Source organism: Nelumbo lutea, chromosome 2 (genome assembly GCF_056320005.1).
Source record: "Nelumbo lutea isolate HS-2025 chromosome 2, American lotus-T2T, whole genome shotgun sequence".
In the NCBI taxonomy this organism is placed as follows: Eukaryota; Viridiplantae; Streptophyta; class Magnoliopsida; order Proteales; family Nelumbonaceae; genus Nelumbo; species Nelumbo lutea.
In genome coordinates this window covers 109,520,001-109,538,798 of record NC_142685.1, presented here as the reverse complement: position 1 = coordinate 109,538,798, position 18,798 = coordinate 109,520,001, and the positions used below count along the sequence as shown (strand labels likewise).

The following is an 18,798-nucleotide window of genomic DNA, read 5'->3' as shown; positions in this document are numbered from 1 at the left end:
CCTAAACCTACAATGAAAGAAGTAATAGAGAATATAGAAAAAGGAATATTATATTTGAATAGAACCTCCTATAGTGGTAAAATAGTTATAATTTATAATTGGATAAATTTCTTAAACTATCCCTATTGTTTGTTTAATTGACTAAGTATACCCTTACTGTTCAACTATTGTTTAATACTATTCCTATTGTTTTTGACAATTGACTAACTATACCACTACCGTTAACATATGTTAATGCTCGACCCCACATAACCTATTAAAATTTTTTAAAACTCAATATTACCCTCATCCCGTTCATCTCAACACCAGCAAAACCTTCTTTGATCGTTGAAAGACTGTATTACTCGGTAGCAAAGGACCCTTATTTCACCGTCCCTACCACCATCATGGAAACTTATTTGACCGTCCCAGTTAGATGGCCCTTAATGGAGCCACCAGAGAGTTCTCTTCACTGCTAAGTGGAGGTCGTCAGATCAGAGTCGGCCCTAAACCAAATCTGCTATCAATGTTTACTTGAGATTACTGAGAGGAAAAAAAAAAGATGAGGCAGAATACATTATAAGAAATATCTTTTACTGCGACAACACCAGCTTTCTGATGTAAAACATTTATTGCAGTGTGGGGGTTCCTCCAATATTGAACGCAATTGCAACAACAATGGAGATGAGGAGAGGAAGAATGAGAGAAGAGAGATCTGTAGCGAAGTGATTGGTAAGGCAGAGAGAACGAAGTTGAGCCTCCGGACGTAAGTCTCTTTCCATGGCCAACTGTTCATTGGTTGGATTTTATATTGAAATTTGAGGAATAGTGGAGGGTAAATCTGACATTTTGTTTCTTTCCGTTAATACTTAACAGCCATGTCAATTTTCATAAACAGTAATGGTACTTTAAGGCAATATGTAAACAGTAATGGTAAAGTTAATCAATTTGGCAAACAGTAGGAATAGTTTAAGAGATTTACCATTTATAATTTTGTTTCCAACTTTTATGACAAAAGAGGCCTAATTAGCTATTTTTCATCTCTTAATTTATTTTAACTAGCAGGTGCCCATAGGATGCAGGAAAAAAGATAGAGCTTATTGGGCTTAAAACTTATTGCTCTATGGGGTTACATAACCTAAGGGTAAGGATGGAAATTTCCCTCATCCTCACTGAGTACCCGACCTCCATGACTAGGTAGGGATGGAGATGGAGACTTAACTGCATCAGCAGGGACAAGGTGGGGATGGGATTAATAGGAATAGTCAATTGGGTACAGGGACGGGGATAAGGAGTGAAGTCTACACCTCTCCCTGACCCTGATTATATATATTAAATATATGTGTATAAATATATATTATTAAATGTATAATATTATTTATATTATATATCAAAATATATTTTGAATATTATTTATATTTTATTTTTTTCTTTATTTTAAATAAATACCTTTTTGAAAAAAATTCAGAGATTCAGGTCCGTTGTGGATGAGAATGGCGCTCTGATCCCGATTATATATATTAAATATATAATATTATTTATAATACTATTTATATTATATATAATATAGTATAGATGTAAAAAATAATTAGCTCGGTGTCTGAATGTTTTTGGTCCTTTCATCACAGTAACTCAAAATTGGAACAGTGGATAAGGAAAAAAAAAATCCTCTTACTGAACTTTAAGATGGAAGGATGCCCAAAGGCCCAAAACCTTTGTTTGATCCACAGTAAAGGAGGTGCCTGATATCAGCTAATATATTGAAGGCTCAATATTAATTACCAACTGCCCATGTTTGTTTATTAATGCACTCACCAAGCCAAATTGCTTCTGGTCCCTTCATTATGGTGCTTGCATGAATGCACAAGCATCTTGGTTATTGCTTGAAAAGTGGAAAGAGATATCTTGCTGGAATTTGGACGAACCAAATATTTTTCCTTTTTCCTTCAGCCTTCACTTTGTTCTTTCCTCTTGCACCTACGGATGGGATTAAAAAGGGGGTGGGGGCAGAGCAGAGTATCGGTGTTCATGAATGATCTGAACCAAAATATACCATGAAAACTAGTAACCGGTAGCCTTTTCGGGTCTCAGTTAAATGATGGTTTTGGCTGATTGGATGGGCAAACTGCCCGGTTAACCAATAAAATCGGGGACCTGGAGAGCATTCCAATTTTTGCTTCAGCCAAACACTACTCACACCCTACCCACAAGACATCACAGCCGAATATTTGGACTTGTACGAAAAGAGTGCAAAATCAAAGATGTACAATGTAAATATAAAGTTTAAAAATAACATATATATAAGGTTTTGCAATGAATATATCGTATTATTTACACTCTTCCCAAATAGAGTGTTAGATTCAGTTTGAAAGGAGTACAAATACATATAAAATACAAGGTTTTGCGCTCTACATATTTCTTCAATAGTACAAGGCCAAGCCGCCCTTCTATTAATTGTCCTCTACATCACTAACCTAAATCTGTAGCATTTAAAGAAAAGCCTTTTCATTAAAATGTCAAAGCATTACTAAAACAAAGGGGATTGTGGTGGCATCTCTTCGGTTAAACCAAAAGTTGTGGTTCCAAGGGTGGGGTGGGGCAGGATCTGCTATAAATAATACATGTACAATAGGCTATATATGACATGCTCACTCCTGATTGGGACAAGCAACCCATTGTATACGTATTCTTTGTTTGTAGTACATATGGAGTCTCCAGGTGAAAAGATTTTGCAATCCAGGTAGGGAGATGGGATCTTTTGAAAGCAAAAGGAGGGCTTTTATCATTTTTAGGAGTACTAGCAAATGACACATGCTTTGCACATAGTAGTTTTAGATGATGATGATGATAATAATATTAGTAATATGTGTCCAAATATTTTTACAGCACTTTTATATTTTTATGTGTACAAAAATAATTCTTATTTATCACACATATTTTGTGTTTAATATGATAAATATGTCTAAATGTTTTCTTGCCAAATTTCTGTACTTTTTATAATGTTTTAATATTTCTATCCTTTTAAATTTGCTATGTTTTTAAATATTTCTATCTTTTTAACATTTGACCCAAACGGTTGAATTATTGACCTATCACCAAACAAAAAAGAAAAAGAAACAAAATCATTTTTGGGCCGCTTTTATATTTTGTATTTCATTTCCATTGTCAAGAAAAGCAGTTCTTATTTATCACACTTATTTTTCTTTGGTATTAATTAGTATAAAATATTAGATATGTATCCAAACGTTTTCTATAAAATTTTTATGTTTTTTATCATTTTTGTATTTATATTTTTTTTTTATTTTTATTATTTAATAATGACATCAATTGTTAACACATTTGACCTAAAATACTGAATTGTTGACTCAATACTAAATAAAAAAGCAATTTCATTTCTGGGTCAATTTTAAATTTTGTATTTCATTTTCATCATCAATAAGAACAAGTCTTATTCATCACAGTTTTAAATTTTGTTAGCAAATCCAAGTCATGCAAAGAAGCTTGAATAGTAAGTAAAATTCGATTTGCATCAAAAGTAGTGCAACCCTCAATACCAATTTACATCTATTTTTCCAGATCACTCAAATGATAATGGCACATTTAGTTATAATTACGAGGATTAGGCCCAGTAGAATCAAGGGTATTAATGGAAAACCAATAATCAAAACAGTCACGAATACTCCAGTCCGTCTGAAAATCAACCCTTAGACCCAAGGGTGAAGCTCTAGCCATATATGTTGCACCACTGGACATTGAAGAAATAAATGACCTAAGGTCTCCTCTCGCTGAAACTGAAAGCACATACTACCTGGGGCTGGGTTGTCTTTTAGATGATTCAGATCATGGTTTTCAAAACTGGACCGGACCGGACGGTCAGACTGGAAAATCTAGGATTGGGATTTTTCTCCAAAACCGTTGATTTTAGTCAGTGGACCGCTGAACCGAGTAGTTAATCGTTCAAACAATTTGATCATTTTTTTATTATTTTGAAAAATATTTATTTATTTTTTTATTTTCCGTCAGAACGAACCAAGTATTCGATTCGAATAATCGGACTGTTCGACCCGATAACCGGACCCTTGACCGATTCAGTCACCAGGTCGATTTTAAAAACCATGATTCAGATTTAACTGGTACACAGCCCGTTAGACATATTTCCAAAGAAATAAATGGGTCCTAGGTGGGATGTTTTTGAGAGACCAAAAGGACTTTCATGTAATTTCAGCAAAAGCAAGTTGGAGATATTGAGTGTTGAGGCACTGAATCAGTTAGAAACTTACATGCTGATGTAATTGTAAAAACTAAAAAGTCCATTGGGAGTCAATTTCCTCCGGATCAACTTATCCTGCATTAGAGAAGGGCGAGAGGAATTTTGAAAATGGCATGAGATATTTCTGGTGGAAAATGGCATGTTACCACACCAGAACGCCACTGCATTGAGTGATGGTCAATCAACTGTTGAACTCTCCCCTCTAGAGAAATACCAGCCAGTGCTAAAAAGATGGGCTCCAGCCCAAGATCCATGGGTCTTCTACAATATTAATATCCCACCCATTTCCTACAATCCAGTGGAGTCTCTTAATAATATGTTGTCTTATTTTCAGCATTGATAACCACATCAAAGCTCTCTATGCATAAGTTGGGTTATCTGGGGGTTGGGGCCAGGCCTAGGGGTGCTCACGGTTTGATTAATCAATTCGTGGCTGAATTGGTAGTATTGGTTTTTAGAAAATTGGTAACCGAAACCGAATCGAAATTAATTGGTTGACTAGTTGACCGGTTTGGTTAACTGTCGGTTCGATACGTTGATTTTTTTATTTTTATACTATATATTATAAAAATATATATAAATATATAATAAAAATTTAAAAATATATAAAAAATATTATATTTTAAATAATAAATAATATATCATATATTGTAAATATATATTTATATATAATACATATTTACTAATTTATATTATATATATAATATACATAAATATAAATAAAATATATAAAAATATATGTATACCAGTCAGTTCGATTAACCATCGATTTTCTATATTAATTAATCAAAATCGAACTGGTACCTTCGATTTTTTAAAAATACCGAACCAAAACAAAATCGCCCAATTCAGTTTCTATTAGTTCAGTTTTCCATGTTTTTGCTCACCCCTAGCCAGGCCCTCCCATAAGGGTGTAATTGTTTAAGGGGGAACCTGTCATAGAATGAATAGAGTGAATAGAATAGAAGTAGGAATTTTATCATAATCATCATGTAAATAAAGCCTAGTCCCAATTTTAATGGCTCCCCGGTGAGCTACATAAATAAATCCTGTTTGTCCAATTCTGTTCAATGCCATATTTTTGCTGCACTTTTTCCCACCTTGCATTTAAAGGTGAGTTTTATTTGTAAGTTGCAAAACCTGGCTCTTGATATAACACAATGACAGGATAGGATTTGTGTGGCAGAGAAAATAATTTATATTAACACAAATATGAAAATTTCTTTTTTCTGTATTTTTATTTGTTTCCTACTACCTAAAACGATGAAAAGTCAAATATATATTTGTGGAATTACTCAATTAAGTTTTTGTCGTCAGCAAACATCTGTAAAAGCATTGGCTAAAGCGACGAGATTCCCTCCAAACAAAAATTTTGGATGTACACTCTAAAAGCATGATGGAAATTCGACAATTTTCATTTTAAATTTTAGAAAAATTCATGGTTTGCTCCCTTTCACAAATTTTTGTTAGTATTTTGAATATACTATCCCCAAGACCCGCCTATGACAAAAGGCATATTAAGTGATCAAGAGCAAACACATAGCCTGTTGTATACACCTTTGTTAGCAGCAGCAGATTCTGATTTCATATCACCAAATAAGTAAGTGTTTGGTAGTGTTTTCATTTTTTTCAGGAAACATTGTCATGTCAGAACCATATAGTCAGTTTGAGCAATTTTTATTTGGTTGAATTGATTAAAGTAAAATTAATTACATTTCTTCAAAATTAATTATTTTTGGTAAAAACAACTTTTTGACTTTCTTATTCTAAGGGGGTATTTTTATCTCTTAAGCAATTAGGCTCAGGTAGGTTGGAACAAGTATGAATACAAATATGTAGTGTAAAATCTTGAATTTTAATTTACGCATCAAAGCCATCAGTACATAATATAATTCACCTTCTCTCTCAATATCTAAGATGAAAACATTGCTTCAAATTGTCCCTTTCTGCAATTTTTCTATGTATATTGGCCGAGCCAAGCCAAACTGCTGTCATGTCTCTCCCTTTGGTTGGTTCTCTTAATTATTTTGATAAGCGTTGGTTCTCGTAATTGGTCCTGCAGCTACCAAATCCTTATCCTACTTAAAGAGAATTACCATTTAACAGATTACTGGGCATGGCCATCACTAACAGATGCTAGTAATCAGGGCGCGCTTACAGAGATTTTTTGTTTAGCGCTGGAGAGTCAAATGCTTCCTTAGTTTTTATTTTCTTTCTGGTAGACTGCAGGTTCTTTCTGTGGTCTTGTATAAAGCTTCTTGATGTCGTATAGAACTGCACATCTAACCGTATCTGACTACAGAATTTGCTTGACTCAGCTAGTTGACTTGAAGTCCTTAAAGTCTTTCCATTAAGCTTCCCAATTCATCATCTTCATCCTTGTTGCTGCTGCGGGTTTGTACCAATTGATCAATTTTCCGATGGCTTCTGCACTTGTTGATGCCGCAACCCTCTTAGTGCTTCTTCTTTTGCTAAACAGGGCAGCCATTAAAGCTTGCGGTAAAGTAGCTTTAGGCTCATCTCTCAGTGCTATTGATGACAGTAGTAAGTCTTCCTGGAGCTCTCCCTCCGGAGAGTTTAAGTTCGGGTTTCGCCGGCTTGACAAGACCGATCTCTTCTTGCTTTCCATCTGGTTCGACAAAATACCAGACAAGACCATGGCTTGGTATGCAAACGGAAACAACCCAGCCCCGAGAGGTTCAACCGTTCAGCTTACAAGTGATGGAGGCTTGGAGCTAAATGATCCTCAGGGCCAAGAAATATGGAAGTCTGAACCCATCGGCGGTGCCGTGGCTTATGGTGAGATGCTGGACACCGGGAACTTCGTGCTTGTCGCCACTGCTAATAAGTCTAATAACATATGGGAGAGTTTCAAGCATCCCGGTGACACCCTCTTGCCGACACAGGTACTGGAAGTGGATGGCGTCGTTTCTTCTCGACTGACGAAGACCAACTACTCAACGGGACGGTTCCAACTCCGACACAAAGATGGAAATCTCGTTCTTAACACCGTTGGGATTCCGGCTACATTTGCCTATGATACTTACTACGAAAGTGGAAACTCTGTCAATGCCAATGACAACGATTCTGTCTCTCAAACGATCTTCACTGAAACGGGGTTCATTTATATTCTTATCAGAAACGGGAGCAGAGTTGGTCTAAACACCCAGGATTTCTTCCCGCGCAAGGATCATTACTACAGAGCAACCCTCGATTTTGATGGGGTTTTCGCGCAATACATTCACCCCAAGAACTCCAGCGGCAATCAGGCCTGGTCCATGGTGTGGCACATTCCTGATGATATTTGTATGGCCAGTAAAGCTACTTTGGGCAGCGGCACCTGTGGGTTTAATAGCATCTGCAACCTAACTGCAGACAAGAGGCCTACTTGTTACTGTCCACCAAAGTATTCCATGGAGGATCCAAATAACATGTTCAGCAGTTGTGTCCCAGATCATACGCAGGTTTGCAACAGAGAGGAACCAGGAAGCTCCAAAGATGTTTATGGGTTTGAGGTATTGCTTAATACAGATTGGCCCTTTTCTGACTATGAACAGTTTTATCCTTTTACTGAAGATCAATGCCGAAATGCTTGCTTGCGAGATTGTCAGTGTGCAGTTGCCGTTATCCGTGATCAGAACTGCTGGAAGAAGAGATTACCACTTTCAAATGGAAAGGTTAACAGCCAGGTCAATATCAATGGAAAGACCTTTATGAAAGTGAGAGTAGACAGTCGTCCTACAGAGAAAGAGCGCCACGAAAAGGTTTTGATAGTCATCGTCTCACTGCTTTTAGGTAGCTCCGTCTTTGTTAACCTCCTTTTGCTAGGTGGGATTTTTCTGTGTATTTATATAGCTTGCCGTAACAAGCTGAAAAAGGCTGAAGAGGTTAAACTTAAATCAGAGAGGAGCGTTGTAGGAGGAAGGCTGTGCTCTTTTACTTACAGAGACCTCGAGGAAGCTACAAACGAATTCAAGGAAGAGTTGGGCAGGGGAGCTTTTGCAGTTGTTTACAAAGGGGTCCTCGAATTAGGTGGTAAAAAACTAGTTGCAGTAAAGAAGCTAGACAGAGTGGTTCAGGAGCGCGAGAAGGAGTTCAGAACTGAACTGGGCGTCATCGGCCAGACCCACCACAAGAATCTAGTCCAGTTGCTCGGATTCTGCGATGAAGGGCAGCATCGGCTTCTTGTGTATGAGTTCATGAGCAATGGCACATTGTCGAACTTCCTGTTCGAAGCTCCAACCAGACCTGCATGGAACCAGCGAACCCAGATTGCCTTTGGCATTGCGAGAGGGCTCCTGTATTTGCATGAGGAGTGCAGCATCCACATCATTCACTGCGATGTGAAGCCTCAGAACATACTTCTGGATGATTGCTTTACTGCGAAGATTTCAGATTTTGGATTGGCAAAGCTTTTGATGACCGATCAGAGTCGAACTCATACAGTCATTCGGGGAACCAAAGGATACGTCGCACCAGAGTGGTTCAGAACCGCGCCAGTCACCTCCAAGGTGGATGTCTACAGTTTTGGAGTGGTGTTGCTGGAAATCATCTGTTGCAGGAAGAACGTTCCAGTGGGAATAAACGAGAGCAACGATGGAGAAATTCTGACAGACTTGGCTTACGATTGCTTTTGTCAAGGAAGGTTGGATGATCTGCTGGAGAATGACATCGAGGCAATGAATGACATGAGTACGCTGGACAGATTCCTAAGGGTGGCAATCTGGTGCATACAAGAAGAACCATCACTGAGGCCAACGATGAAGAAGGTCACACAGATGCTAGAAGGAGTTACTGAAGTTCCAGTGCCTCCATCGCCATCTCCCTTTGGCTCAGTTCTTCGAAGTTGAAGTCGTGCTCTGTTTCTGTGTCCAATTGGCTAAGAAATTGCCTTTTCTGTTCCAGAATCTGGGTTTAATTTGTTTCTTTAGCGGTATGTTTTAATTTGTTGTAATAAATTGTTCTTGTTATTCCTTAGTCTTATTTTCCCTTCAACCCAACAACTCAAGAGATTGACGGGTATCTTTATCTTTACTATATATATATATAGCAGAAAAGTTGTCTCTGCTCTCTCTCCATGAAACCAATTTCTGGGCTGTAAGTGCTTCTCTGATCATCCAATTGGTGGATAAACTGTGTCAACCGCTTACTACGAGAGGTGGTCTGCCATTTCAACAAAAGAGAGGCTAAGAATTCAATTCTTTTTTTTTTTTTTTTTTTTTTTTGCCTTGCTAAGACCAAATGTCATACATTTCGAGCATTGTATCACCTGAAGTGGTGATCAAAAATCAACGGGCCATTGAGGTAGAAAATAATACCACAAGTGGTTATCTTCCTTCTTCCCCTTGAAAAATAAGATAAACTCAGATCTCGCTGTTTGTCAGCCTTGTAAGGCGTTGCTAAATTGCCCATAATAACTCAAACGAGCAACTCATCTCTGATGCACTGGACCTATCATGAATGCTTTACACCATTGACAAATTTATCACATTACAGGTTTAAGAACTCCCAAATCGCAATGGCAATATACGTGAGGGTATTATATGTCGTAAGCCTCACAAACCAAAACTTTGGGGCTTGTGGCTCCGGCTGTTCCGACGGCAAGGGTTGCAGCGGCGGTGGAGATTCGAATTATGTGTCGGCAACGGCAGTGAGATTCGCAGTGTGTCCGAGAGGGTGGAGTGGTGGGGAGAGAGAGGAAGAGAATAGAGAGAGAAGTTAATTGTATTTAATTAAGGTAAATGGGTTCAACTATGATATGGAAAATATATGATATTATTTATCAAAATTCATGAGTGGATTTTGATTGGTCAAAATTCTTTCTATATCATATATTTTCTGAGTTTTCAACATTTCTCTTAAAGTCATCATATCAGTGAGTTTTTATTTTCCAAAACTCACTTTTGCACCATTAATGCTTATTAACAGAGGTGTTCATGTCAGCATAAATAACAATTTTATAACCAAATTACCCTTGAATGGTGAGTTAGAGGAAAAATGATTTTTTTTTTTCAGTTTCCAATTTTCTTGTTTTTTTTTTTTGCATTTTTAGTGTTTTGCTATAATTTTCAAAGTTTTTTTATAATTTCTGCTTTTTTACATTTTTCTATTTTCTACAATCTATAAAATTTCCTGCATTTTTTGTTGTTTATTTGCAATTTCTGTGTTTTTCTATAATTTTTGGTGTTTTTTGTACAATTTTTATTTTTCAATTTCTATAGTTTCTATAATTTGAAAATAATTTTTATTTTGCTTGCAATTTCTATATTATTTTATATTTTTTGTAATTTCTATGTTTTTATATATTTTATATTTGTAAATATTTTTTGAACTTTTCTTCTTTTTTGTCTAAATATTAAAATGGGAATATATTAACACATGTTAATCTATTTAACGTCAAGTTAGTGACATGGTGACTTCTAAACATTTTGAAAAGTTGTTAGTTTAAGAGAAATGCTAAAAACTCATGGTGAGTTCTAGACAATTTCCCTTTAATTAAAGTTTTGAGTCCAGATGTCATTAGACCTAGACTCTGTCAGTTTCAAATCAATCTGGGAAAGGGTGACATGTTCAATCCTCATTGGATGATGCAAACTCGAATTCACTAGCAGGGATTCATTGCACGGACTTCTTTTAAGCTAAACTGAAATAAAAGAAACTCGTAAGACTATATAATTTTTTATATTTTAATTTTTTAAATAATTAATAATTATTTATCTTTTATATATTTCTTTTAATAGTTTTTATAATACGAAAACAATAATTAATTTCATTTAAATTGATAATCTAATATTTAATAATAACAATAGTTTCATCCTCAATAATTATTGAAAAATTGCTTTTAAATAATAAAACAAAATTAGAGTTATACATAATTATTGGAAATATATTTATCACAAAAATACATTAGTAATTTTAATTATTCTTCCATTTTATAATATCTATTAAAAATACTTTCTTGAAAGTTATTACATATTTTCGTTATTTGGAAGCTTCAATACCTCCAAATTATTTAATCTATTTTTCATTATTTTAATAATATTTAAAATTTTTAATTATTTATATTTTATATCCTTACTATAAAATATTATTAAATATATTGTAATTACTTTTGTGTTTCTAATATTTTTAAAGTTATTACATAATTTTGTTATTTAGATTTTTAAAATACTAATTATTTATACTCACATTACATAACTTCATTATTAATTTAGTAAAATATAGAATTATGATCAATTTAAATATCATGAAATCAATTATAATTATTTTTGTATTTTTGAGAAACTTTTAAATGTATTTATTTTAAATATCTAAAATTTAGTTATGTTAAGTCTTTCATTAAATAAAATATTCAGTTATTTAAATATTTAAGTAATACTTAAAAAATTTTGTTGTTGAAATTTTATTAATTTTAAAGTTATTACGAGATATTAAATATTTTGTTATATAATTATTTAAAAATTTTTAATATTTTTTATTCAAAATATTTAGTTATTGAAATATTTAAACAATGTTTGAATTTATATTTTAATGTCTTTATTATTTAATTAACATTTAACCAATTTTTTATTTAAATTTTTAAAATTGATCCTGCAATGTTAGCAGCCCTCTCCTTGCAGGAAACCCCATTCTAATTTTCTGTTTTTGTTATTTTTCTTAATTTTTTTATTCCACGTAATACCAAGAGATATTCCCCGTAGTAGCAGACGTTTAGTGTTTTCCTCCAAATTTCTGTTCAAAGTTGCACAGACGTTTTAGTGTTGGCAAGTAACTAAGAATATTGCATTGACATTTCAGGTTCCTATTTTCTATTTTTTTTTCATCAATTTTTGTTTTTTTTTTTCTCTTCAATATTGGACATGCCATTTGTAAGAAGTTTGGAGTTCATTTTCTGGTTGCACAATCGGTCATTTGCGAAGGATTTCTTCCTTGGGTTAATTTGGAGTTCGTTTTACATTTACAGGTTTGTTTTCTTTATTGTTTTTTTTTTTTTCAGATTCATTTTTGGTTTTTGTTTAATGGTTCTCCTATATTTGCTTCAGGTGTGTTTTTCGGTGAAAAATACAAGGTTCAAGTTAATTCTCTGGTGAAAAATAGAAGGTTCCAATTAGCTCTAGAGTTAAAGTTACAATAACAAAAAAACAGGTATGATTTCCTCAACCATTAACGTTTTGTGGTAAAAATTATATCAAAAATTACAAATAAAATCCAATCCGAAAAATGAAAAAAAAAAAAACCCATAAAAAATGATCCGGGTCATCACAGGACCTGTTTTACCACGCGGGTGGAGAAGATAAAGTAAGCGAGTCATATTCTACCCATTTACGAAAACATGGTGTTGGATCATATGGACCCAAACCGTTAATGGTCATGGGTTAGCCGTATTTAAATGTTTAAAATATAGTATTAATCGTATTTTTAATAAATACAGTTGATACTGTATTTTAAAAAGTTACAATATTTTTAATAAATCCAGTATTTTCAAAAGTTACAATAATTTTAATAAATCTAGTATTTTCAACCGTATTTTTAATAAATGCAGTTAATACTATATTTTCAAAAATTACAATATTTTTAATAAATCTAGTATTTTCAAAAACTATAACATTTTTAAAATAACAATTTGTTAATTAATTAACAGTGTTTACTAAAATACTGTATTTCATAATTACATTATTATCAATTAACTAACAATATTTATTAAAATATTGTATTTATTAAAAACATTGTTTTATTAATTAATAGTATTTTAACAAATATTGTATTTTTCATAAATATAGTAGATTAATAAGTAGAGTGTTTTTAATAATAAAATATATTATTAATTAACCAAGAGAATATTTAATAATAGTATTTTAATAATAGTAATAGTAATTAATATAAAGTATTTTTTAATGATTAAAGTAATTTTAATAAATACAACATTTTTAATAATTACAATATTATTAATTGATTAACAATATTTATTAAAATACTTTTGAAAAACAGAATTAATAATTACAGTATTCTTAATGTTTATAGTACAAATTACAGTATTTTATTTCATTAATAAATACAGTATTTTAATAAATACAGACTATTTATAGTATTTTATTTAAACACAGTATTATGATAAATATAGTATTTTTAATAAATACTTAATTTATTAATAGATACAATTTTATGGTTTTTTAAAATTACAATACTTTTAAGAAATCCAGTATTTTCTTTTAAAATAACAGTATTATTAATTAATTAACAGTGTTTATGAAAAAGTATCTTATTCAAATACTGTATTAATATACAGTATTTTCATAATTACAGTATTATTCAAATATTGTATTTCTTAAAAACAGTAACAATATTTATTAAAAATACAGTATTTATTAATTAACAGTATTTAAAAAACACAATAGTTATTTATTAAGAGTACTAATTAAAGAATTTCTAATAAACATAGTGCGATGCACGGGATTTGGTAAACTGTAACTACCAGAAGAATACATTTAAAACTAATTATTAATTAAATTCACATTATTTATTTTTACGCTACAATTAAATTATTTTTAAACTGTAATTAAAAGTATTAATAATTACAGTATTTATTAATTATTTATAATAAATACAGTCTTTTAAAAATATTATTAAATACTACTATGAAAAAAATAAGAAAATACTGAATAATTAAAAGTAAAAAATTAAATTTTAATTCTGAAAGATTGAAGATTAAATAATTAAAAATCAATTATTAATTAATCAAAATTAATTTATAATTCTGAAAATTACTAATTTATAATTATTAATAGTAAATATTATTAATTTTTAATGAATAATTAATACTGAAAATTTATGGAAAAAATACTATTATGCGAAAAAAGTTTGAAAATGCTGAATAATATAGAAAAATTACTGAATTATGTTGAAAAATCCCAAAGCTTATATACAAATACGAAAAATTATGAAAAACCTACAAATTAATTTAAATATTGAAAATAATAAGAAAGTAAAATTAACAGCATTTTTATTAATTACGCTATTTATTTAACAATATTAATTTTGAATGAATAATTAATACTGAAAATTACTAAATAATACTGATAATTAATGAAAAAATACTAATATACAAAAAAAGTCTGAAAATACTGAATAATATATAAAATTTACTGAATTATATTGAAAAATTACTGTAATTAACAGTATTAATTAAACGATTTATTAATTAATAGTATTAAATAATGCTGTATCTATTGAAAAACATAGTATTGATTAATTGACAGTATAAATTAGAAGTATCTAAATTGCAATAATTTACATAATTTTCAATAATTAAGAGTATTTTACAAAATACTGTATTTATTAATTACAGTATTTTTTAACAATTACAGTTTTTTATACAAAATACAGTACTTATTGATTAATAATAAATGGCTTTTAATATGTACAGTATTTATTAATTATTTTTAATACATACAGTTATTTAAAAATATTATTAAATACTAATATGAAAAAACAATTACTGAAAATACTGAAAATTACTGAATAATTAATATTAAAAAATTAATTTTTAATTTTAAAAGATTGTATAGTAAATTATTAAGAATTAATTATTAATTAATTAACATTTATTTTTAATTCTGAAAAATAATTAATATTTAGTTATTAATTGTAAATAATATTAATTTTGAATGAATAAAGAAAAGTAACTGAATTACATTGAGAAATACCAAAAATTATTTAAAAATTCGGAAAATTATGAAAAACCTAAAAGTTAATTCAAATACTAAAAATAACAAAAAAAAAAGTAAAGTTAACAATATTTATTAAAAAACAGCATTTTATTAATTAACAGTATTTTTAATAATGCTAATTCAAAAATAGTGTGATTAATTAACAGTATTTTCAATAAATACAGTATTTAGTTAAGTCGTTTGAAAGATTTTGGTTTATTTTTGTCATTTACGTGATTGAGGTGTTTCTAATTTGTTGTTGGAATTTTATTTGCATAAAAACAAAATAATAACACTAATAATAATAGTAATAACAACAACAACAACAACAAAAATAACAATAAATTAAACTGTAATTGACAGTATTTATAATTTAAGTTATAAATTTTAGACAATTACATTTAAATACCCAAAGTTGTCATAAATTAGTTTTACCCAAGTAAATAACCAAAAATAAAGTACCAATACTTCTGAAAATATAAGAGAATTACATTATATAATTACAGTATTTTTAATAATTAACATGCTTTTAATAAATACAGTATTTATTAATTAACAGTATTAATTACAGCATTTAATTGGTTACATAATTTTACAAAATACTGTATTTATTAATTAATAGTATTTATAAATTACAGTATTTTTTTAATAATTACAGTTTTTTAAAAGATACAGTATTTATTAATTTTTTTAATAAATACAGTTTTTTTAATATTATTAAATACTAATATGAAAAACAAATACTGAAAATAATGAAAATTACTGAATATAATTGATATTTAATGAAAAACATACTAATATGCAAAAAAATTCTGAAAATACTGAAAATTACTGAATAATATTGAAAAATTACTGAATTAGCATTCAAATTAATTTATAATTAATAGTAAAAAAGAATTTTTAATTCTGAAAGATTGAATAATAAATAATTAAAAATTATTTATTGATTAATTAAAATTAATTGTTAGTTCTGTAAAATTATTAATTTTTAATTATTTATAGTAATTATGTTAATTTTTAATGAATAATTAATTCTGAAAATTACTGAGTAATGTTGAAAGCTAATGAAAAAAATACTAATATGCAAAAGAAATTCTGAAAACACTTAAAATTACTGAATAATATTGAAAATTAAAGAAAGTTAATTTAAACTGTAAAAAATGTGAAATACTGAAATTAACAGTATTTTTTATTAATTACGCTAAAAGTTAATTTAAATACTGAAAATAATTATTTTTAACCGTAATTATTTTTAACTAAACAGAAGTATTAATAAATATATTATCTTTTATAAATAATTTTTTTATTAATTAACTGTAATTGACAGTATTTAGAGTTAACAGTAATTAATAGTAATTAATAAATATGCATTAACAGCAATTGACAGTAATTATATCTTAAGCTTAACATAGCATAAAATTACACTTAATTATCAAAAAAATACGTTTAACACTAATTATGAATTAAATTCACATTAATTACACTAATTCATTAGTGATGTCTTTTTTTTTTTTTTGCTACATTATTTTATTTCACATTTTTTATCAAGATGCACGGGTTCCCGCTAGTTAAGAAATATTTGCACACTCAAAACCCCATAATCCTAATACTCCTCACACCGGGTGAAGGTGGGATTTAAAAATTCCTAATTTAGAGTCATCAAATTCAATTAAATGGATTTTAGGACTTCCTTGCATCTTTGATTCTACCCCATCTTGGTCCAAGGAGATTCAATAATACAATTAAGTGGATGAGTCAGATATTAGCCCATTACTTGAGGCTAAAGTTCTTATGCCGTTGGTGAATGCATCTTTCAAGTGGATTCTTAGGGAATCAAAGGCCTTAAAATAAGTGGTTTTAATGTTTATTGCGTTTTGGAAGCCAAAAGCACCTCCGAAATGGGCTTAGTGTTAGGAAAAGCAATTAATTAATCGATGGTTTCTGACTTATTGTGTTTTCAAGTAGTGATTCTTCTTATTTTTCATTTCATTTTTGCCCACTTAAAATTTTCTTACTACCCAGAATACTCCCATCAACTCTAAAACCCCCACCCCATATTCTACCTCACTTTCCCTTTTCATTTTTATTTTCAGTTATTTAACCGCAGCTGTTTGGACAGTCGGACTGTTCGACCCAGGAACTATCCAAGTAACCGGTTCCATTTTACCTCAAACCCAGTCTTTGACCAAAAATCGTTAAATCGGTCAATAATTCATTGATTCAGGTGGTCAAACCGTCAACCCATTGACCTATTCACCAGTTTTTGGCCTTTTTTTTTTATTTTTATTATCAAAATTGTCATCTGTTAGAATCGTACAGTCAAATCATCGACCCAGAAACCGGTGGCCTAAATGGTTCTGTTTTCCAGATCGTTTTTTAAACCATGCTTCTTACCACTTGCGTGGCGGCGAGCTACAACTACGTTTAATTTCCAACCATTTTTTTCTTGTTGTTTCCTAAAAAAAAATTGATTGAATATTGATTCCCACCGTTCCATCTCATTCATTGTTTCTCAATCAGCAGTTTTTGCAACGGACCAGGTATACTTCATATGTTTTCATTCATATAATAATCATGGTAGCAAAGAAAATGACGTTTAATGGGCATAAAATGGTATTTATACATTTTTTTATGGTTATACAAAATTAATGGAGGATAATATTGTCTTTATATTAGTAAAATCTGTTTTGAACTAAGCAATGTTGTCAAATAAGTATTTTTTCATTAGAAAAAAACACTTTACAAAGCGGATTGTAAATACTTTTATAAAAATGCCTTTTGTAAATGCACTTCTAAAACGGCCGGTTTGGAGGCAAAAAGCCCCACCAAACGTAGCCTTGTGGTATTGCCGCAGGTCTTGCTAAAACAGGGATTATTAGAAACAAATTGTATAGCAAGAACCACTCTCTGCCCTAATTTTGATGAGCTCTTTTTTCAAGTTGACATCCCTTCGTGTACAGGATCTTTATACCTTAATATAATTTACTTTTCCTTCAAAAAATAATCATCAAATTGAGTTATCGATTATTCTACACTACAATCAAATCCAAATCATCCAATTATTGAAATTTTAAATCCAATCCGATGTGTGTTTTATTCCAGATTTCGGATTCAGATTTAATCCAATTCTATTTTATTGTCATTAAAAATTAAAAAAAAAATTAATTATTATATATACAATCGGATCGGTGGGATCAAATCTTCATCCCATCCAATTGGTAAACAGATGAAAGGTTTTAACATCAAAATCCAATTATTTGAGTTGGATGCTGGAGCTGATACACTAATAATATGTACATATATTAATGATTCAACACGATATTCTCATATAAAGTCTAGAAGTAATTCAACTGTTTGAATCGTTCAACCTAAACAGTCAAACCACTGATCTGGAAATCTGTGGCCAAAATTATGATATTAGATTATTTGGACGCATATAGTCCAATTCCGTTGGAGGATGATGGTTAAAAATTTCTAACGACCATTTTGATCAGAAGAAGCGTGACACAGACTATCCCATCTTTTATTCCTACCCATGTTGTTCATCTCATGTAAATGAATACAGTTAATTACATTTCATCTTTTACTATTTTTCAGGAAAATATTTAATTTAGGAACGATGATATGAGATGAGATGAGATGAGAAATGGCAATGGGCGGATTCAGGGTGGGGCACCTCTTCCCCGTCACCACCTCATAGCCAAAATCCTCTATCCCGTCTCTAGTGGCAGGATGGGTTGAAGGGAATGATGGGGAATCTCTAATTTTTTTTTTTATCTAAAAATATATAAATTTCAGGTGCATTTTAAAAATAGAATTATGAAAATTTAGGAAATATTCAAA

At 30.5% G+C, this 18,798-nt stretch overlaps 1 protein-coding gene across 1 annotated transcript; it reads left to right on the top strand.

Moving 5' to 3' along the window:
* The first annotated feature begins 6,247 nt into the window (after positions 1-6,247).
* On the top strand, positions 6,248-9,314 carry LOC148872696 (G-type lectin S-receptor-like serine/threonine-protein kinase RLK1). Its single transcript, XM_088968165.1, has one exon. It carries the CDS (start codon positions 6,670-6,672, stop codon positions 9,097-9,099), a length of 2,430 nt encoding a protein of 809 aa, XP_088824291.1. The 5' UTR covers positions 6,248-6,669; the 3' UTR covers positions 9,100-9,314.
* The last annotated feature ends 9,484 nt before the right edge of the window (positions 9,315-18,798 follow it).

Coding starts and splice junctions, on each gene's coding strand:
- LOC148872696 (XM_088968165.1), top strand. CDS start 6,670: ATGGCTTCTGCACTTGTTGATGCCGCAACCCTCTTAGTGCTTCTTCTT.